At 43.6% G+C, this 23,227-nt stretch overlaps 1 protein-coding gene across 2 annotated transcripts in view; it reads left to right on the plus strand.

Annotated features, from left to right (window-relative positions):
• Positions 1-23,227, plus strand: part of zfpm2a (zinc finger protein, FOG family member 2a) — a gene marked incomplete at its 3' end in the record, with an annotated part of 145,707 nt that overhangs the window by 28,571 nt on the left and 93,909 nt on the right. For both annotated transcript variants that reach the window (XM_080427634.1, XM_080427635.1), the window contains exons 2-3: positions 12,827-12,985; positions 23,026-23,127. In XM_080427634.1, coding sequence (XP_080283760.1) covers positions 12,827-12,985; positions 23,026-23,127 — 261 coding nt within the window. The remainder of the gene's footprint in view (positions 1-12,826; positions 12,986-23,025; positions 23,128-23,227) is intronic.

Consider the following 23,227-nt stretch of genomic DNA (forward strand, 5'->3'; position numbering starts at 1 on the left):
CAGAGCTGTGCCACTTCCATTTACTGTGTGTGAACACTCAATCCCAGAGGAGTATAGCTCCCTACATCTTCCCCCTCACTGTTCTCTCACTCTCTCTCACTCACACACACACACACACACACACACACACACACACGCGCACACGCACACACACGCACACGAACCGTCTCACTTTCTTGTGCTATCCCTCTTTCTGCCTCTCACACCATTTAAATCACTTGTTTTAGGAGATATATGCCAAGGCCAGTCCCACACGGGTCTTTATAGTTGGTCTAAAGTGCCCAAATTGAAGGGTAATTGCAGCTTATAAACCTTTATAATGGAGTAAACGGTGGAAAGGCGACTGCAGTTCACCTTCCATTCCCTGCTATATACCTGAGTCCTCCCTCTCTTGTCATCCATCCAATTAGTTTATCGCCAAAATGCCACCTCTCCCTCAGTCATTCCTATTCCTACAGCGTCAAATCAGAGACACTGTTTGGATAGTTATACAAATAAAATAAAAAACATAGTGTGTGGTGGTGTGGTGCGATTGTTGCAAGTGCACCGTGTCTGAGCGGTTTAACTGTCATCCATTTTAACCGCACGCACAGAGCCACTCCTCTCAGACACCGCGGATGGCTGTGTGTCAACCAAATAAGGCACTTGTCAGTAATACAAAAAGACATTGTCGCTGGTCCATTGTTACCTGGTGGTGCCAGCTATCATATAGGAAATGATGGAGTGACGGGGTGTTCTGGAGAGCCGAGCAGGTCCAGGGCCTCGGGGGTATTATGGGTGTAAATCTCCCTCACACAGTTCCCCTCCGGGCCAGAGAGGGGAGAGCAACATCATTAGCCAGAGCAGATGGAGGGACTTCAGTTCTGCTGCTCTTCTCTCTTCTACTGTCAGACCGACTGTTGGAATCTCTTGTATAACACAATGGGAATGGATGTGAGGCAAATAACAGGGCCCTCCACGTTGCATATGATGAAATCCACATGAAATCGGCATCTTCTCTCTTGATCGTTTGCATCATCAGATGAATGTTGCGCGCTTTAGCCCATCAAGGCCGGGAACGCATCTGTGTCATTTTCAGATTTCTTTGGCTATTCCAAAAATAGCAGATCTACAAACGAGCTTGTAGATCTGCTATTTTTGCAAATCTTTACAAATGTCTTCTAAATCCTAACAGTTTTCTGAAAACTTATGTTTCTATAATATCAGTGGTTCTCAAACTTTTTCATGTCAAGGACCACCCACAATGATATGTATTTGGCCGCCGACCCCCATCAAAATATGTTGTTCCAGGGACTCCCCCCCCCAAAAGCAAAGATTTGAGTTAAAAATGTTTCAAATATTTGAACAATGTTCAAATATTTGAAACAATAGAAATGTCTGCTATTTCTGAATAGCCCAAGTATAAAACAATGGTTATAGCTCAAATCTGAAACTGTCACAGTATGCGTTCCCGGATTGAATGGGTTAACAAAAAAACAAGGCTTTTTGGTGTCTGCTTCATTGTTTGGCTGCAGTAATGAAGTGATGATGACAGTTACTGAGGAGAGATTTTGAGCTAACTGTGACTGTGTGTGTGTGTGTGTGTGTGTGCGACGTGGGTGTTATTGTGCACTTGTACACATGCATCCATGCATGTTTGTATGAATGCATTGCATGTGCGTTTGTGTTTATCCCATTAAGACCTGAGGCCGCGTCTAAAAAAATCTAAATCCTAACAATCTTTCGGAAAAAAATATTTTCACGATTTTTCAAAAATAGCAGATCTACAAGCTCGTAGCGTGGCACTCGGTGCCGCGCTATGAGCTTGTAGATCTGCTATTTTTGAATAGCCAAAGAAATCTAAAGTGACACAGATGCGTTCCAGGTCTTAATGGGTTATAGGGGCAACATAGGGTAACATGTTAAACCCAAGCAGGCAATCAATACAATCATATATCAAGGATGGGTATTTATCTCCAGTAGCCATTAGCCCCCCCCCCCTCTATGCAGCCATATTCCATGTTGCGCTAGAGGCCTGCTATCCAGGGAACCGGGAGTTGTGCTCTCTCTCTCTCTGTCTCTGAAGCACTGGCAGAATCCTAATCTTTCAGCTAGAAGCTTCACATGGCCAGATCAAGAATTAGAACGAGAGGCGAGAGGGTGTTGGAGGGGGGGGGGTGTGTGGGGGGGGGGGCGGCGGCGGGTGGGGGAGCCCATCTCGGTCTCTGTTTTAAAGGACAGTGCTTTGAATGTCATTTGACAATTTCCTTTTAATTAGAACTAATTTACAGAAAGATGCCCACCAGCTAATCTTTACAGGATAATTAACTTCTATTTTCTTTTACTTTTAATTAAAAAGTGGAAAAGATTTAGCTGATCCACAAAGAATTGTTCTTTTGAAATGTTCATCAGACTCTCCACACTTCTTTTGGCATTGGTAATATTTAGATCGTATCAGCTGCCCGCAGTCTCAACTGAGTTATTGCAGTGATTTTTCTTTTTTTCTCCTCCTTATCCGGGCCGGGGTATTAAGAAGTGGAACTATCAATAGTAGAAATAGGAACCAGAGGCAAATTAGAATTGAATTAATGAAGAATTTATTGCAAAAGGGAACTCCCTCATCCTTTAATGCTGGAATGAAATTGACATCTTAGATATGCAATTCATTCATAGAAATTCCTTGATGGAAGAAAATGTTTTATCTATATCATTTGATACAGTAATCATTTCCCTTTTTCTGATGGCTCCCCATTAATTTCTATGACATGATTTTCGCTGAACTCAAAGCTAAATGTTGCAGATGCGATTTTAGCCTTTTCATTGTGGTCGTGTCACCGGTGAATAGCTCAACCTTCAACTCACGTTTAAGTTTTAAATAAGTATCATAATGATAAAAGCATAAGAAACGCTGCATTCCTTACAAGGCCTCAGAAAGACCTCCGCCGCCGTTCGTCCAACTCCAGTCGGTCGAGGGAAGTTGGACAGTATAGCCGTTTTTCCAGAACTCTCTTCTAGTCACAATTACCGCCCTCCCACAGACTTTACTTAGTGGAGATAAAGTGAGCCAATATGAGGTGAGTGTTCTGTAGACACAGCTACCACTCCTGTGCAGACGAGCCAATGGCTGAAGATGGATGCCCCCACTTAACCATGATAGCTCCCCAGAGGAGCCTCACTCAATGGCTTCATTAAAAGTGAACGTTCCTAGTGAAAAGCACGCTTATAAACCAGTAATTAAGCCCCCACATATTTTACCTGCTTTGTTTCAGCTGTCACAGACAAGTGTAGAGGCACATGGTTAACTTTTATTTCCTTATAAGTAACGGAATGACACCGATAAATCATTTGGCCCGGCGGGGTGTGTACCTAGCAGTGACTTAGAAACATATACTGTAATACTTTACAGTGGGTTGACGTCAAACATTTCACCTGATTTTCTGTGTTCCACTGCCCCTACAAAACAAGCGCCACCCTGCAAGAGACTTATTATGTATGAGAGCGTACCCCTGGGTGCCGCTGCATATTATTTTGGTGGCCTACCTTTTGCTTATGGTCAGAAGAACACTGTCCCAGTGTGTGTGTGTGTGTGTGTGTGTGTGTGTTGTGTGTGTGTGTGTGTGTGTGTGTGTGTGTGTGTGTGTGTGTGTGTGTGTGTGTGTGTGTGTGTGTGTGTGTGTGTGTGTGTGTGTGTGTGTGTGTGTGTGTGTCTTAAGTGTGCGTGTTGAGATGAGGAGAGGCAGTACTAATGCCTAATTTATGCTCCGTTGCACGACAGATCTATAAGCTCACAACTCGACGCACTGTGAGCTTACAGATCAGCCATTTTTCGGACGGCGCGACACCGCCGTACGTACGAAGTGCAAACGGGGGCTCAGAGTGAAGCGGGGCCCAGCGAGCTCCACAGAGAAGCAGGCTGGCATGTGCAGAAGCCCTCGGGCATGCTCAGAGGTGCCTCCAGCATTTTAATGGCATAGTCAAATGCCAGCATGTTTTCATGCTCTTCCAATTCTAATCCATTGGATAAAGAAATAAGCGCGTCCGTGTTCTTCCTCCTCAACAGTCCTGACAGAAACACTGGGCTCGACAACACAGGACCTAGCGACTCTGTAAACATGCCGCGCTCCAGCGTTGTCCCCGATTGCATTGAGATACTCAACGGAAATATGCAGACTGTCTCTTTCTCTTTGCCCTTCTTCTTCTTATTTTTTTTATTTTTTTGTTATGACAAAAAAATAAAATAAAAACCTTTGAAACACATTTATTCTCCCTCTGGTTAACCTATTGAGAACGGGAAAGCATCTGTGTCATTTTAGATTTCTTTGGCTATTCAAAAATAGCAGATATACAAGCTCATAGCGCGGCACTCGGTGCCGCGCTATGAGCTTGTAGATCTGCTATTTTTGAAAAATCATGAAAATGTGTGCAAATCTTTGAATATATCCATCCATCCATCTTCAACCGCTTATCTGGAGTCGGTTCGCGGATCTTTGAATATATATATTTTTAAAGTGAACATTTGTAACTCAAATCTTTGCTTCTCGGGGTCCCTGGAACAAAATATCTTTAGATATTTTTAGATATTTTTTAGATATTTTTAGATATTTATATTTTTTATATTTTTTTCAAAAAACTGTTAGAATCTGCCTCAGGTCTTAATGGGTTAACACTCTGTCCAGTTGTCAAGAAGAATCATTTGATAGTGATATGGGGTTCTTCGTCCCAGGCAGCCAAAGGGTGTGTCTGTGTTTCTCCCTGAACCGTGAACATACAGTACTGTTAGTGTAAACTTAGAGCGCCATCTAAACGCATGATGTCATAACAATGCTTGACAACATGAGGCTCTGCCTTGTCATCTGTGGTACCACAGCTTCCCAGAAGGATGCATTTCTCTCTCTCTCTGTGTGTGTGTGTGTGTGTGTGTGTGTGTGTGTGTGTGTGTGTGTGTGTGTGTGTGTGTGTGTGTGTGTGTGTGTGTGTGTGTGTGTGTGTGTGTGTGTGTGTGTGTGTGTGTGTGTGTGTGTGTGTGTGTGTGTGTGCGCCCAAGTGAACATGTTTATTCAGCCTTCGATTAACCCGCCCTCGCTCTTTCTCACCGCAATTTCCATAGGAGCGTGCGTCGGTGCTGGAGTTTTGTTGACTGTTGATTGTAAAGTGCCCGAATTTAGGAACGCAGCCATTTCTAATCACCAGAATTACATTGCTTAGCAACCGGAAAATCAAGTTAAACAATACCATTGCTTATTCTTGGTCACACACAGCAGCTCTGGAGAACACACCCCATGTCTACTGAAGCTGCTCTGTGCCCCTCCCAACACACACACACACACACACACACACACACACACACACACACACACACACACACACACACACACACACACACACACCCCCACACATACACACACACACACACACACACACACACACACACACACACACACACACACACACACACACACACACACACACACACGTTTGGATTACTATACTTGTGAGAACATCAACATTTTAAGGACGGCAATTTTATGAATGCCATTTTTCAAGTTTTGTGCCATTTTTAAACCATTGTCATGCTGCAACGTGTTGCGAGCTTGTAGATCTGCTATTTTCAGTCAGAAACACCGGCTTGTATAAATCAGGCCTAACTCCATACCCAACCACCTAACCTTACCTCTGAATACCTTATCCTAACCTTGCTGGTGCTTAAAGTTAAAACTTGAGAACAGGCTGTGGCGGATTCTTTCTTTCTTTCTTTCTTTCTTTCTTTCTTTCTTTCTTTCTTTCTTTCTTTCTTTCTTTCTTTCTTTCTATCTTTCTTATGGTTCATGCGGTTACCATGCGGTTATGGTCCCCACCCCCCCCCCCCCCCTTTTCGTTTGAAATGATTAATTCCTGTGAGGGTTTCTGTGGCATATTAAGCTATTAAGAATTGCATAAATGGTATCTATTTTATTACAGTGATCAAGGATTAAATTAGAGGCTTGAGCCCTGTAACCTATACACCGGGCCTCCTCCAAGGCCGAGGGAGCCCTCAGCATCCCAGAGGTCATTAGAGAGCAGCGCACAAGATCTCCCCCCAAGTCTCTCCACAATATCCCTCCACTCTCTCCTCACTACCTCTTTCTCCTCCTCCTCCTCCTCCTCCTCCCTCTTTAGACGCCTCGACCTGCTGTACAACAGTACCAGAGACCAGACAAGACTGTTACTCTCTTTTTCACACTTTGTAACAAGAGACAGGTGTGTGTGTGTGTGTGTGTGTGTGTGTGTGTGTGTGTGTGTGTGTGTGTGTGTGTGTGTGTGTGTGTGTGTGTGTGTGTGTGTGTGTGTGTGTGTGTGTGTGTGTGTGTGTGTGTGTGTGTGTGTGTGTGTGTGTCTGTGTGTATCCGTTTCTTTTCTCCCGCTGTGTGGGTAAACGCTAAGACTGTAGGCGTACGGCCCTGAGTCTACCTGTTCACAGGGAACCAGCGCTATAGGGTTACGAAGCACGCGAGCGGCAAGCCACTTTGTAACTTGAGACAAAGTCTATGTATTTCTATATATCGTCTCTGTCGGGGCGGAAACCTCATACGTCAAAAACTGTTACTTTTCAGGATTCAAATTATTATATATATTTTTTTAAAGACATTTTTAGGGGCTTTTTGGCCTTTATTTGTAGTTTTACAGTAGAGACAGACAGGAAACAGGGAGAGAGAGATGGGGAGAGACATGCAGCAAAGATTGTCGGGAACGGGACTCGAACCCGCGATGCACTGTCAGGCTACTTTGGAGCCTAGGTGCCCGGGCTGCTACGCCAGCAGTCCGGGCCAGGATTCAAATTCAAAAGTAGCAGATCTACAAGCTCGAAACGCGTCGCTTCGCGCCGCGTTTCGAGCTTGTAGATCTGCTACTTTTCATGCTTTTGTGTGACGCTGTAGTATGATCAAGCAGGGCGTTAATTTACACGCAAAAAGTTAGAATATGGAGATAAGAGGTTTCTGCCCGACAGCAAACGATATATTTCTATATTTCCTCCCCTGCATAAGTTTGGAGAGTCCCGTGGCGTATGTGTGCATTAACCTGGAGGTGTGGAGGGCCCCGGGTATCAGCGATGGCACAAAGGAGCCAGTCACAGGGAGCAAGGGACTTGGCAGGGGGTTGAGCCGTGTGGCCCTGCTGGATTTTCGGGGCTGCCTTGCATTATGCATTACACACACAGTAAAATCCTCAGTGTTCATTTATGCATCTGTAGTTCCGGGAGAGAGTGTACAAAATAAAACGCAAAAATGGGTCCATTTTGGTTACATTTTGCACACTCTCGGAGCTAAACGAACGCTCAGGATTTCACTTGTGCAGTCTCAGGTGCTCTCAACGTTTTATCCCCCAGGCCAGCAGCTTGGACACGTTTTCAATGGACCTTTTTGGACGGGAAAACTGTATAGGTGGGAGCAAAAAATGATTACCATGCTTCTAGAGATCTGCCGCTTTGTTCTGTCAGATTCAATTACCTCACCTCTAATTAGGGAGCTGTAGAGGAGGCTGGGTTTGTGATCCGCACATCACACTGTGGAGTCGGCTGATAATAATGTGAGGTATCGCTATCGCAGCCCGACCACAAGCTCCCCACATTGCGGACGGTTGAAAAAGCATGCCATGAAATTAGCAGTCACTCACACTGTTCAGACTCTCTCTCTCTCTCACACATGCACACGCACGCATGCACCTACGCACACGTGCATGCCACGCATGCACACACACATACACACACACACGTACACACGTACACACACATTCATTGGGAAGTCATTTTTTAATGATAGTTTTGAGGCAAGCTGCACAGTGGGTGTAAGAACAGACCTGTAGGGGTCCGAGTTAAATTTACACTCAGGAGGATTTTACTGCATGGTGGAGGCATCAGTGCCATGTGTCTTTCCGTTCGCGTTTTTAGCTCATTGAGGCACATTTTTTTTTAAACGAAAACCGATTTACCGGGAGTGAGTGAGTGAGTGAGTGCGCGACATTACTTTTTCATGACGGATATGCTCATTCCAGCACCTCGGTCCATGGTCCGCTCTGCCCTGCTTCCCTTTCCTCCGTGACTCATTAATCCTCTGTCCATCATATGGTCCCAGAGTATCAACCCCGTTTTATAGACTCAGCGGGGGCATTACCATATCCCTCTCGGAGGCTCCACTCCGCATGGCCGATCCCTATCAGACAGAGGCCACGCCACGAACAAAAGAGCCACTGTGATCAAGCCTGCATTCAGCTACCCCAATGTCTCTATTAGCATTGGCTGCTCCTGGCTGCATGACTATTTGAACAGGGCTGAGATTTCCTCCTCTTGTCAGCAGAGGAAGGCCCAGATGAATGCGGATGATAGAGTCCAGGATGGACGGCGTGAATGGCAGGGTTGTGGGGGGGCGGAATGGGGGGGATAACTGGACACTGACACTGACTGAGGAGGGGTTCAGACGGGGCTAGCAGGGCTAGTGGTGGTCGGGAAGCTAGGGCACAGTTTCCTGGAGCAGTGTCTTTTTAAAATGGGAAATGGACGGTTAATATTGAGATTGAGGAGAGGAAACCCAGCCCAGGCTTATCTGTCTATGGAGCCTTGTTTGGTTTCGCAGGTAATGCTGAATTAACCACATTAACCCTGGTGTCCCTGTTCGGGGCATTTCATTATAGCCGAAGATTTTCAGTAAATTTCCCCCCCAAAATTTCACAAATCTGTCAAAATATGGAAAACGGCAGATCTACAAGCTCACAATATGTTGCGTGTTGCGATGTGTTTTGAGCTTGTTGGATCAGCAATTTCCACTATTCATCATACAGTGGAGTATATAGGGCTTAATCCATTAAGACGCATCTGTGTCATTTTAAGATTTATTTGGCTATTCAAAAATAGCAGATCTACAAGCTCATAGTGCGGCACCGAGTGTATGAGCTTGTAGATCTGCTATTTTTTTTTTAACTCGTGAAAAATGTGTGCAAATCTTTGAATATATACTTTTTAAAGCAAACATTTGTAACGCAAATCTTTGCTTCTGGGCGTCCCTAGAACTAAATGTTTTGAGATGGGGGTCGGCGGCCAAATACATATTATTTGGGGGTCCGGGTTGAATGGGTTAAGTGGTTAATAATGTCTGTGTAAGACAGCCCGCATGAAGCAGCTGCTTTTAGATCGTACCGACAGAGACAATTGTCACATGCAAAGAATGAAAGAGACCATGGACTACTGCGTGGATGTCCTAGTGACTACGTCAGCTGCTGGTGTAGCATGGCTATACACAAAATCATCTCCCAGCGAGACGTCTTATCCTTTTAAAATGTCTTTGTTTCACAGACTTTTGTGCGTGTTGTAATGAGCCGCAAAGCTTTTCGGAGGCGGTGGGTGTTGTTTTCTGTTCTGGAAAGTGAAATGCAAACGCTCTCTCTCGGCAGTGTCATTGGCCATCTGAACTCTAGAGGAGGCTTGATAAGAGGGCAAAGCAGCAGGCATTCCTCTGGCCCATTCGTCAGCAGCGCCTATAGCATTGCACCAACAAGCGTGGGTCACACAGTGAATGTGACAGGATTTTAAACAGTACACAACTAAATATAGCAGGAACGCCACTATCAGAAAATGAGTTAGGAGTGCAGTGCTGGTCGTTTAGAAAGTCATTATTCTTATCATCGCTGTCTCTGAAATAATTTCAGGTCTCTCCATGCAATGAATACTGTATAATAATAACCTAAACATGTGAGGATGCGGACAAACTTTGGTAATCTACGTATGGAGTCCCCAAGGAGTAGCCATCAGGGCCCTCCTTAATGTGTGCGGCGGTGTTTGCCACATTCAGTAAGGACCCGGGGTATATCTCCTATTCCCTATCAGTTCAAAAATGGTCAATTCTAGTTAGTATCTGCTGGAGTATAGGCACCGAGATGGCCTCATTTTGAGTCCATTAAACCCCTGGCTCTATCTCATCTTATCTGCCTAATCTTTTGTGTCTTATTGACCATGAAGTTTATCTGTAATCTCCCTTTACTCTTATTATCACGTAACCACTGTAGGTCCATTTTCTGCGGTGCGGCGGCGGTGCTTCTATTTGCCAGCAACACGGGGAAGAATCGTTGTACACACAGTTCTTATTCAGCTGTGTAATGGAATGTGTACAGTCTGTAAAGAAATGTATCCACCCCCCCCACACCCCTCCACCCCCCCTTTCTTTCGCACCGTCCTCAATTGCCTTGGCAGACACATTTAATTCCAGTCATGCAATCTCCCCCCCCCTTGATATGCCGATATTTATCTCTCAATATCATCTCCGAGCGATGGTTGGGACTCATTGAGTCACTTCACGGCTCACTTCGCTCTCCTCAGCGAATCAGCAGTTCAGCCATCAGATTAGATCATAAAAACTGTATCCTAATTCAAAGCGCCACACTCTTGCCTCCACAGTGTCTATTAGAGATCTGTGTGCTAATTCTTTTCATGTCCGGGGCTCCTGCAGATGTAGACTTCTACAAAGGAGTAATTTATAAGGCTAATGAAAAGAACGAGCGGTTTGTTGGAGATCAGGGGGGGGGCCTTTTATGAGGGCGGCGTGCGTGGAAGAAAGGGAAACAGGAGAATCACGCCAGCCCCCCCACTTTCTAGAACTGAAATTATTGCTTTATTAAAGCCGAGGGTCTCACTCCCGTTACAATAGAACAAACATGTTGAAAGGTGTCAGGGTGGATACATGCTCTCAGACTACATGCTCCCAACAGCATCCAGGACGAAGCGCGGGAGGCTGCAACCTAGCTCATGTGTGACAGGAGGGAATGGATAGAGTATTCACATCTAGTAGGCAGCAGTGACAACAAAGGTGCTTTATGATTATTCCCCCCCCCCTCAGTTTAAACACACAGTCGCAGCTAGAGAAAGCCAATATTTGTTTGTTTTGTCGAACACGAAAACGTGGGGCTTCTGCCCAACTGACACAAGTGTTATTATTATAAATATGAAGTAACCGTACTGTATATAGCTACTTGAAAAGCTCCATCATTCCTCTACTGTGGTAATTCGTGGGGGTGACGGTGGAGATATGTTGGGGAGGGACGTTGGAGAGGTGTGCACACTGCACATTATGTTAATAACATTCAAATGCCGGGTGAGGCGGTGCTTTTTATTTTATTTATTTTTATTCAGAACTAATACAATTCAGGTAGCCCGTACAGTAATTCCATCAGCGCCCTTGATTGAAGCAAAATGGTAATATGCAAATACCAAAAAGAGATGTACAGCTACAAGCAAAAACTCGGAAATCATTTAGATTTAAAGAAATAATATTGCACAGAGGGGGGAAAATTAATCACACGGAAAAGTGTCTCCTTTAAGATTGCACTGGTGTATTACCCGGAGGCATGGAATGTAAATGGAAAATCAACATTGTACCCTCTGATAAGGCTAACAAATTAATAAAAGTATTTTCTTTTCCTCCTCCCATGCTGATGCTCGTATGAAAAAAGTCTAGAAAAGGGAAGTTTTTTCTTTCTTTCTTGCTTTTTTCCCCGCGTCTCTGAGGTTTTGTCTTGCAGGTAGTGGGATTAACATCAACACTCACCTTGGCTGCATGTCAGCGTGTTTTCCTTTATTCAGTCTCAACAGGGCTTTTTTTTCTTCTTCAGTTGCATTGCTAGTGGGAAGAATCTTTGGGAATTCTTTAGGTTATGATACCATGCTTTATTCACACAGCCATATCCTTGCCTGTAACTTAACTGAACACCAGAATGTTGTCATTCAGAAACCTTGTACTGTACCTGGCATATTTCAACTTTTTATGTTTTTTTCATAAAAAGTGGTTAAGTCTGTCTGGGTTTTATAAATATTTAACCAATGAAAAAGTATTAACAAGAGCTTGTGACTAAATAATAACATTGGATCCCTTTGGGACACAGGTTCTTTTTTCCATTTCCTGAAAAGTGCACACGCGATTTGAGTGCGATGCGAGAGTGCGGACTAGCCAACACCAACTCGGGACTAGGGATGGGACGATATGAAAATTACATGTCACGATTATTGTGTCAAAAATAATTGCGATTAACGATATTATTGCGATTATCAAAATATGCCTCAAACTTAAAATGCCACTTTTTGTTAACCACTTGAAACTCCAGCATCCCTATTCTGGAGGGAACGTTCGGCAAAAATAGCAGATCTACAAGCAGATCTACAAGCATAGCAGATCTACAAGATCTTGTAGATCTGCTATTTTTGGCGAATCGATCTGTGTAGAGAGAAATACCGTAAGAGCGCACTAAATGCGCTCTTTACAGGTCGGTTTGATCAAGTATAGAGGGTTTAAGAGGTACTGAATTTGCAGCTCAAGAAAAGCAGATTCATCCTAGTGTATGACGGAGGACAATTTCACGATAAATTTAAATGTTTTTTATCACGATAAATGATGATAACGATTGTCGTCCCGTCCTTACTCGGGACTCCTGAATCGCTGCCCTCCACAGACATCCTCCTGTCTAACATCAGGGTCTTGAGCTCCGCAGTGTTGCTATGATAAGTAACAGTTTTGGACATACGAGGTTTCTACCCCGACAGTGGCGGTATCATAACCATCCCTCACTGACACAGTCGATATCCTTGCCTCTATACTGAACACTAGAATATGCAGATTATAGACAGTGCTGTACAGTGAACTGTTACTGTATGTATCTGCATCTGTAACGAGGGAAACAACGAAAAAAAAGCCTGAAGGATGTGATGATGAAACTATTCAACATCCCTTCCTGTGTGTGTGTGTGTGTGTGTGCGTGTGCGCGCGTGTGTGTGCGTGTGTGTGTGTGTGTGTGTGTGTGTGTGTGTGTGTGTGCGCGTGTGCATTCCCCGCAGGTCCTCTGGAGGCCGGCCTGGAGGAAGACGAGGAGGAGTGCGTCTCGGAGGAGAATGAGCTCATGACCAAAGAGGAGTTCTCCGTGGAGGAGAACTTCTCTGCAGAGTTTGAGTCAGAGAACATGGCCTGTGAAGACATGGAGTACTTCTGCAACAAAGGTCAGGAGCACCAAGATGGTTTTTCTTTAAGTTTGTTATCACTGGGGGCATTGTTTTTTTTTAACCGAAACTTGACTCTAAACATGTCGTTGTATATTGTTGCTATCAGGCAGAAACCTTCTATCTCCATGTTTCACCTTTTTATGATGTTTTGTTTGTATCTCGCAAAAGTAGCAAAAAATATCCGATCTACAAGCTCACAACGTGTCGCATCGGAGCGTTGTGTGGCTATTTTTTAAACATTGTTAAAGTGAAAGAAAAAGTGAACTACACTGGATCCTTTGGAACACACTGGTTCTTTATTTCATTTCCTGAACTAACCTAACCTAACTAACCTAACCTTTGGAAATAGAAGGTTTCCATCGAACGGCAACGATATATTACATGAATGCACCACACAGCATTGATATACATAATATGAGACAAAAGGTTATACACACCACAAGCATCAAAAAATAAGTTGAAATCAAATGAGACCTAATGAGATTCATAAACGTATTCAAACCATATGCGAAATAAAATCTGGACAACAAACTATCTGGCGCAATGTGTGTCCACACATCAGAAGTTCTCTCGCATCGCCCGCCTAGACTTAACCCATTCATTCCGGGAACGCATCTCTGTCATTTTAGATGTCTTTGGCTATTCAAAAATAGCAGATATACAAGCTCATAGCGCGGCACTGTAGATCTGCTATTTTGCAAATCTTTGAATATATATATATTTTAAAGCAAACATTTTAACTCAAATCTTTGCTTCTGGGGGTCACTGGAACAAAATATTTTACAAATGCTCGCTTTAAATATATATCTGCTATTTTTGAATAGCCAAAGAAATCGAAAATGACAGAGATGCTTTGCCGGATTGAATGGGTTAAAACCATATACATGTATATATATAGATATTTGATCCCCCACAATCCTCCCAAGAGGAGTGGTTTGATCTGAGGGAAAGATGGCACCCGCAACATTGGCTCTTCCAACTGTGATAGGCCCTGTGAAGGTGCGCTACGGTGCAGCGATGCCACTGGAGAGTGTAGCCATTCCCTTTGTAGCCCGACCGCATCTCTCTGAACCCTTAGCAGCACCTGCTATTGCTCGGAGGTCCATGGACTAAAAAGGGCCTGGCGTCAACCCGGAGCCGCCCAAGTCGTCTTTGAACTCCAATTCAATTAGATTGCTTCTTTGTATGTTTGTTTCATTTTGGTCACACCTCGCCATCACAGGAGCTAATTTGTGGTCTGCTCCAGGTTATAGTGCGAAGATGACAGTGCTGTCACACACACACACACACACACACACACACACACACACACACACACACACACACACACACACACACACACACACACACACACACACACACGTACACACACACGTACACACACGTACACACCACCCCCTCCTTCCCGACTCCATCATACCCCCCAGACACAAGGCTTCACTACCCCAGGTGTCCCCACTCTCACTGGCTCACGAATGCCATAAATTTGACTTTTTAATGAAGAAGAAACCCTTTGAATGTCTGTCTCATGTCTTTCTTCTTCTGTTTGAATTTTTACACTTTTAAACTGATTTGCCTTGTGGGATTACATTTTTGAAGACGTCTTCAGAACAAAATAAATCTTTCATGTTTCAGGTGGGCTTCGCCCCGGTAATCGTATCAATAATGCATTCCTTTTGTTCTCAGGAAATGTTAAAAGCCGCAATTGTTTGAAAATTGCAATTACCAACAAGCCCTCCTTTCTCTTTAGCCTTTGTTCCACTCATCATATATTCCAATAAACTTAAAATTACACTCAATGATTTCACCATGACCCAGTAGTTACAAGAGCGTGCAGTACACATTTCAGGGTACAGCACAGAAAAGCACAACTTCTCAAATCTTCAAAGAACCTTGTTAAAGCCAGTTGATATCCTTATTGTCTCGGGTAAGACCATGGGAGAGACTGTGACTTGTATCGCCTTTCTCAATAAAGTCAAGCTAAATAGCAATCCAAAGTGCCAAATACTCCTTTTCCAGGACACCAGTAATCTCTCCCTTGTCATATGCACGCCTTACTAGTCAGATTCTTTTTTACTTTCGTTATCTAAGCTTAGCTAAGTCTCCCATTTCCTCCTAAGTCCTAAATTATGTACTGTCCAAGTTTCTTTCTTTCCCCGTGGCAAGTTGTGCACAAGCATCAGGTGTAGCCATTTCCCCCATGATCCGCTCCTCAATTAGATCTCTTTCAAACTAATTTAAACCTATGTCTGAGTGGCTTAAATTTTACCCCACTTATGTGATACTGCCATGAATTAAACGGGACGCAATCCTGGCCGCATTAAACGGTTTAAGTGTGTTATTCCTCGACTATAGGAAGCAAAAGAGAGCCCCCTTGATTAACTAAACCCTCTCAAATGTGATGGTGTGCTGTAATTAGCCCTGTGCGGACGTGAACGTTGGTTTTAAAGCAGCCACTCATCCCATGGCCTTTATCTTCTGCAGCTTCCCGGAGAATAAGGTCTCTCGTGTAAGGTTCCTCCACAGAGCAGTGACTCTCTGGTCTTAGCTTAGCCTTGTATCTGTGTAGTCACTCTCTGAAATGGGCTTGTCAGGGGGACCTAAAACCTCCATTAAAAGTTTCAGCCTATAATAGGTATTAAAAAGCTGTAGGAACACAAAGAGGAGTACCAATTTTCATTAACATATGAAGCACTTATTAACTTTGATCAGAGTGCGGTGAAGTAGCAAAGCTGCTTAAAGGCGCAAAGGTCAAGAAGTTGAATGCCACCAAAGACTCAACCATTTGCCTTACCCTCGCAGAAATGGGGCTCCTTAGATAAGTGGATGGAGCACCTTGAAGCCCCGTCTTGGCCTGTGGCTTGAGAATCTGGCCGTTGGGTTGGTGATGATTCTATGGGTTGGTTGATGATGCCGTTTTAGCTGTTGGTGTTTCCCACAACCCTTACATTTTTTGGTCCTGTGCAAGAAACCTGCTGCGTCCAGCGGCTGTCATCTGTGGTTATAGAAATAACACTAATGTCTGGTAAAACTTCAAGCATCATCGGTTTTCTCAAATTGACAGTCAACATGTCTTTCCCTAGCCTTATGCACATTCCTCTATATACAATGCTCTGCTGTATCCATCTGTGCTATACAGTAACTAACTGTGTGTGTTTGTGCACTGGATCAGCTATCTTTTTTTTACCAGTTCCTTGTCATCTTCCATGAAATTCCTGAGAAGCCTCTGGCAACCATAATCAGCAGTTTTCTATAATAATGCGAGAGCAAAATTGCTGCCGCGTGAATGTGGTCAATAACACAGTGCATCGCTGCTGTCGGAAAGAAACCTTGTATCTCCACATTTCAATTTATTATGTTTTTTTTTGTTGTAAATGAATGCCCCACTTCATCATACAAGAGTGCCGCACAAGTAGTGAAAATAGCCGATCTGCAAGCTCACAACGCCTCGCATTGCTTGTAGATCGGCTATTTTCACTATTTCTACGATAATGATAAGGAACAGTTTTGGACATGCAAGGTTTCCACCCAACAGCGACGACTGAAGGGCAGCAGTGGCTCAGGAGCGAGAGCCGCTATTTGGGAAACGGAAGGTTCCTGGTTTGATCCCCGGCTCTTCTCAGAATTGTGTAGAAGTGTCCTTGAGCAAGACACTGTCTGATCCATAACTGCTCCTGATGAGCTGGTTGGTGCCCTACGTGGTCGCCGTCAGTGTGCGACGGGTAACGCACATTATAAAGCACTTTGGATACAGGCGCTGTAGAAATGCAGACCGTTTTGATACAGCATAGGTGTGAAATGAAGTAGCTGTAGGTACAATAGGAGTGAACCCAAGGGAGAGAAGACCATACATACTGTACATGAAATTAGAGGGGGGCCCTACCTATTGAGTGCTCGGAAAAAGAGAAAAAAAGAAACACATGTTAAGAAATAACCTTGGCTTTCCCTTGCGATTAAAAAGAATCCCTCCTCAAACAAGTTCCTCTGTACGGTTAATTCCACATTTTATGGAGGCCCGCTTGTGAAGCCCACCCACGTGAACACGCTGACTCCACAGTCAAGATTTATACTCTATTGACACAGCTAGCTCCATAATTGTAAGAGAGATACCATTTTTATTTACTGAATGGCATCTTTTTACTGAAATTGTGAAATTTCACCTTGCTGGTTCCCGTCCTTTATTGTAAGGAGAAACATATGAGGGGGTTGCCTGTGAAGTTCAGCAGAGGGTGTTGTCACAAGCGGCTCCCTTTGTGTCTTCAAAAATGTTCTTTGATGACAAACGACTGCCTGAGCTGGCCCTGACTATAAATTTCCATGGGATGCGTCTCATATGACAGATGTAAAATACCTTTTGTGAAATACTGTTACTGTGGAAACTGTGCTTATAATGATCATGGTTACAGTGATCAACCGTTTTATATGGAGCAAAAAGCTTGGGACGGAATCGTTCCTATACAAATGCTGCTTAAATAATTTGCAGCTTTAGTAATCAAGTACTGTAGTCTGCTTACAGTGTTCATTTGGGGTCTTTTCATGCATGACAACATATGGGGGGGAAAATGTAAAACTGCGGTAATTATGTTTTTTTTTTGGGTTCTTTTTTACTTTCGCCAGTGATACTTTGCCTCGCGGTAACCCGTCTGTTCAGGCTGGCTACCCGAGGCTGGTGCTGTGTGCACATTAGAATGATGACGGGAAAAACAAAGTCATCTTCTCTCAGTGAAAAACATAGTCTCCTCCAAGCTTATGACAAACTGCCAAAAAACAAGCCAAGGAGATGCAGCAATGAAACTTGGTTTTCCTCAGGCTACCTTGTGTAGTCTAATCAAACAAGGGGGAACAGTCATGGCTAGTGATGAAAACAAATGCACACGGGTAAAACACCTGTGGTCGAAGCCCTCTTCAAGTGGATCGACTACAGCTACAGTATAGCCTGATTATAATTTTTACTACGGAAAACCCTATTTTATATACAGTACTCTACTGTGTTATAGTGTATTTGAGTTATACACTGTACAGTTATTTAGTTTGTGAAGTTATTTGAAAAGAGTTTGAAACAGTTATACTGTATTTTGACACAGTCAATACAATACAGTAAATAAATAGCAACGCTGTCTGTTTCTTTCGTATAATAAATGAATATACAATTGTCAATCATATTTGGAAAATAATGTGGTTATTATAATCATCTGCTTATAGTACAGAATGTGATTACTAAGAGTTTTCCATTTTATATGATTTTGTCAGCGTATACCACACACATGTTTCCTATTCATTAATATATGTCACAATACATTTAACATATGAATATTTGCATTCACATGGTACAATCCCCTCTATGTGACTAAAATGACAACATTATTATGCAGACAGAGACATTTTACTTCATTACAGATGAAGGGCACCTGGATATTTTGTACAACAAAATAATAAACCAACCTTGACCCCTTTGGATGCTCAGAGAGTAATCTCACTCACAGTAGTCAGAGACATGCAGTAGTAATAAACAGAGAGTGGCAGAATTAATTATGCCACTTTTTTTGTGTAACACAGAAGTAATCAGAATCTCCAGCAACAGAAAAGCAAGATCTCCTTGGCTCTTTTGCCATGGCTGCCAGCCGCCCAGAATGGTAAATGTGGAATTTTAATGCACAGTTGATGCTGGAGAATATGGGGAAATGCTAATTTGTGGTGCGATAAGATGAATCGAGTCATCCCTTTAGCCCCATTTGACTCAGTGGAGGAAATTAATCATTAATGTTTGTTAAGTATGACAATCTAACTGGGCCAGATCTACATGCTCAGAGACTGAGGCAGAGTGAGATAAAGACCCCGGCTGCAGACAGGGAGGAAAACTGCCAGATTCTGTAATGATGGGAATTTATTGGCATTTAAAGAGACAGTGGCAAGGCATTTCACTAATAGCCTCCCCCCATTGGAGTACTCTGCCTGCCACAAATTGCATACAATTCAACTCTATTTTTCAGATAGTAGAGTAGTCTTACAGCTATGCTTGACTTTGGCGAAAAAGGTTGCTTCTCGCAATTGACTGTATCCGCTGCAGTGTAATCTCTATCAACAACCAAATGTAATATCAACTGACTGGCACTACTACTGGAGCAACATTGGAAGGCATTCCTTGTATTATTACATTATAGAAATCATTGCTATAGGTCCACTTTTGGGGTGACAAGATGTTGATGAGTTTAGAAACATGGCAGCAGGTTAGAAGCATCTCCAAAACGTACTGCAGCACTAGCCAAGAATTCAGTAACGATTCACCACATTCACCATTGAAATGGACAATACAGTAATGTGACTGTAAAATCCATCCTTTCTTACATGGGCTCTATATATTTGCAGAAACGGCGACCTGTCTCTAGGCTCAATGGTCAGGATTAGAGTGTTTTGAGCTCCTTAAAGTCTCATGCACGAGATTGACATTTTCAAGGGCTTCCTTGGTAGAGACAATGCTAAAAGGGAGAGGAAAAGCCAATATGACTTTGTTACTACCTTGCTGGAGGAGTTGTTTGTGTAAATCGCCTATAAGCTTATTGACCTGAATGTGTGGTGCGCCGCATGTGACTGCGATTTGGCTCGGGAGCTGTCCTTTGATAGAGCAGTGATAGGGCTGATTTTAACAGCTCACTGGCTCCTCTTGCATGCCCGCCAACCCTGCACCCAGCAGGTCCCCGTGCTCCCCAGCCCTCGCCATGCCTTCTGTTCTACAGCCCTCTCGCACTCACCCTTAAGTGTCTCCATTTGATTGCACAGAGGAGGAGAACGCAAGCCAGATGTAAATTATGATCGAGGCGATAATGCCGAGGATGATCATTGACAATCTGTCTCCGTTGATAAGGCTGCAGTGTTCCTATTCAGATGACGAAACAAGGTTGAGAGACTATTGCTCATAGTAGACCTCTCTGGACGAATTGAAAACCCTCTATCAATCTATTTCTATAGCAGAAAGGTCAAATGCCTTCGCATTCTGGAGCCATAAAAACAGGTCACTCTATTGCTACAGTACGTATTGGCAGTTGTTCCTTTTATCATACTGTACAGTACAAGTGGGTGAGTGCTGGTACAGCACTTATTCCTTCCCCCATGCTTTTTTCCTAGTGACATTTGTGCAGGAAACTTCATCAAAGCTCTGTGACATTGTTCCCTGTGAGGTTGCCTGGGTGATTGTGTTTAAAATGCATTGCAAACTGTGTTAGATAGAAGGCAGAAAATCCTTAATCACTCCTTAATTAAGGAATCATCTTGTAGCTTCATTTCCCGGGCTGTAATTAAACACTTCCAATACGTTTCGTTACAGGGCTTAACATGTTCGCCTGAGATCAAGGTAGTGCCTTTAATGTTATCTCCCCGGCTTTTTTTTTTTTTTTTTTTTTTTTAACTCCGCTTCATTGGAAGGAACTGTTGATATACGCCTTTGTTATCCTCATCATAATACGAGCCTAGTATGCTAAAGAGGTTCTCCAAGCCCAACAATAAATAGTGGGGGAATTGAGTTGAGTGGGCTCACTGATAATATACTGGGTGAGGGAAGAAGGGGGGGAAATCGCCAGTCCAAGCAGACACTTGCATAAGCAAAACTGGGTCATAATGACCTCATGTACTGTAAGTAGGACATTTCTGCAGACTTCCCTTCAGTATAATTTTTTTTCCCTTTTTCTTCTACTTCTCTTTCAGTGTGAGGCAGGAAGCTGCTATCCTTTTGGCAATGTTTGCTACCTTCTTTGAAGTGAGCCATGTGTGTAAAAAAAAAAATCGAAACAGTCGTGTGTGTGTGTGTGTGTCTGTGTCTGTGTGTGCGTACGTGCATGCGTGCGCGTCTGCGTGTGTGTCTGCTTGATCTGGAGATTAATGCAACTCAGAATGGACGCGCCCACAGAGGGAGTGCTGTGTGTCCTGTGGCAGTTGTCACAGGAAGTGCTCTAAAATGCTTTAGGGAGCCATTGTAGAAAATAAATCAGATATGGTTGCAGTAAACAACCATATTTACGTCTGTGTCTTATAATGTGATGATATCTAATGATCTTAAACATGCGTCGACTGAGCCACGCTGTATCATCGCGATACCATCTTCATCATTGTAATAATAATAACATTAACATTACAGTCAGTCTCATCTCATCCTCGCTGTTTCCTATACAATGAAGTGTAATAATCCATTGTAATAATCCAGGCGTGCCCATGGCCGTCCACTGTTGGGTGTAAAACATCAAAGGGATGCGGTAGATATGGTGAGCCAGGATAAAGTGAGAGAAATGTCCCCTCCACAAACTACCAGACTTGCCCCAAGCAGGTTAGTTCTTATGTGGCCAAGTTTTGGGAGGCAGTGTGTGCAACCGCTGTGTCAGCCACATTGGATTTATTTAGAACACCACACTAGGGGCTCCTACTTAGCACTGATTTATGTGCCTCTAAACTTTGAGTATGAACTGGACTTGTGCATGCAAAAATAGAGGATTTTTATTATTTTTTTCAACAAGGAAAGGTCCATCTAGGAACACTATGTCGAGGGCTCCCGTCAGTGTTACGGGCTGGTCACGGGAAGGTGGAGCCTGTTTAACAAGGACTTTAAGCACTTACTTCCCAAGGAGAGAGATACCCAAATATCCCAACGCATGGCCCCTGCGAGCCCCGAGACTGTAAATCAGCCCAACATCCTATAACACACAGTCTGTCTCCTTCCACAATAGATCAAACAGTAATAAATAGCCACCTCTCTCCCACACATTGCTTTCCTTCCTGTTCCATGGGCCTTCCTCTTGTTCCTGCATGCACTCATGGGAACTCCTTTACATAAAAAAGTGTGCAGCAGCTGGACCTGGTGTTAGCCGCAAGTCACACAACACACTCAAGAGAGACAGACAGAAGAACATACATACAGTAATCACATGGATGCACACCCCAGGCACACACACAGGCTGAAAATAGGCAATCTGCAAGCTCACAAGGTGTCTCCACGCTGTGACACCTTGTGAGCTTGTTGATCGGCTATTTTCGGTGCACAACACCGGCACATAACTAAGTATAAATCAGCCATAACTTCAACCCTATAACTCCTAAACCTAACCTCTAAATGCCTAATCCTAACCCTATAACCCCAACCTGAATCATTTCCTAGTTGTAAGTTTCAATCTTTTTTAACCATAAAACAACGGTTTCTGGCCCGGATGGCTGGCGTAGCGGTCTGGGCACCTAGGCAGCGTGTCGCGGGTTCGAATCCCAATCTCTCTCTCCCCATTTCCTGTCAGTCTACTGTATCTATCAATAAAGGCAGAAAAAGCAAAAAAAAAAAAAAAAAAAAAAAAGTTTCTCTTGAGGATCAAGACAATTGTCCTCACAATGTTGATTTATCAAATTCTGCTATACTTGTGGGGACATTTGACCCTCACATGTATATTAATACTTACGCATGTAATCACGTGTACACGTCACACACACACACACACACACATACACACACACACACAGGCACACGCACACAGCATGCATGCATTCGAAAGCATGTGTGCACACATGCAGACAAATGGATGGCACAGACGCACACAACTCGGACATACGCATGCACGCACGCATGCAAAACATCTGGGGTGCTTGGCAATTGCATACATTACCGCTGATTGTGACATTTAACAATGAGTATTACATGGGTGGCATGACCGGAGTGTCTTGGCTTTACATCCTGACTTCCTTCCACAAGGACAATGTCCCAAAGTTGTTTGCAAAATTCCTTGTTTGAAAATATATTGCAGTCCATAATACAGTGTTGAATTAAACCACGTGTAGACATTAACTACATGAACCCTATATTGTCCCTTTTCTAGAGTGAACATTCAGTGAAAATAGCAGAGCCACAAGCTAGTTACAGTAGATTGGCTGTTTTTGGAGAGATGCAAAAAAAAGGGAGGGGATTGAGTATAAATCCCTGTGGGACCCCTGGCAACGAAGTATAGGGTTTAAGGGGTTAAACCTGGATTGAATTTGTATATGTACCATTCAACCGTTTCTCCTTCTTACAGGAGAGGAGGATGGCAATCGAGAAGCAGGGGATTCGGAGATGGACGGACAGAACGAGAAGACCAGACACCCACCGATCGGGCCAGAAGACTGGGATGGACCAAGTAAGCCAACCAATAACATCACTTCTTCTTTAGAAAGCATTGACCATTACCGAGATGAGATAAACCTGCACGACTGCATGATAACACTGTAGAAGCTTCT

This window comes from Gymnoscopelus braueri (assembly GCF_963280865.1).
Source record: "Gymnoscopelus braueri genome assembly, chromosome: 4".
NCBI lineage: Eukaryota > Metazoa > Chordata > Actinopteri > Myctophiformes > Myctophidae > Gymnoscopelus > Gymnoscopelus braueri.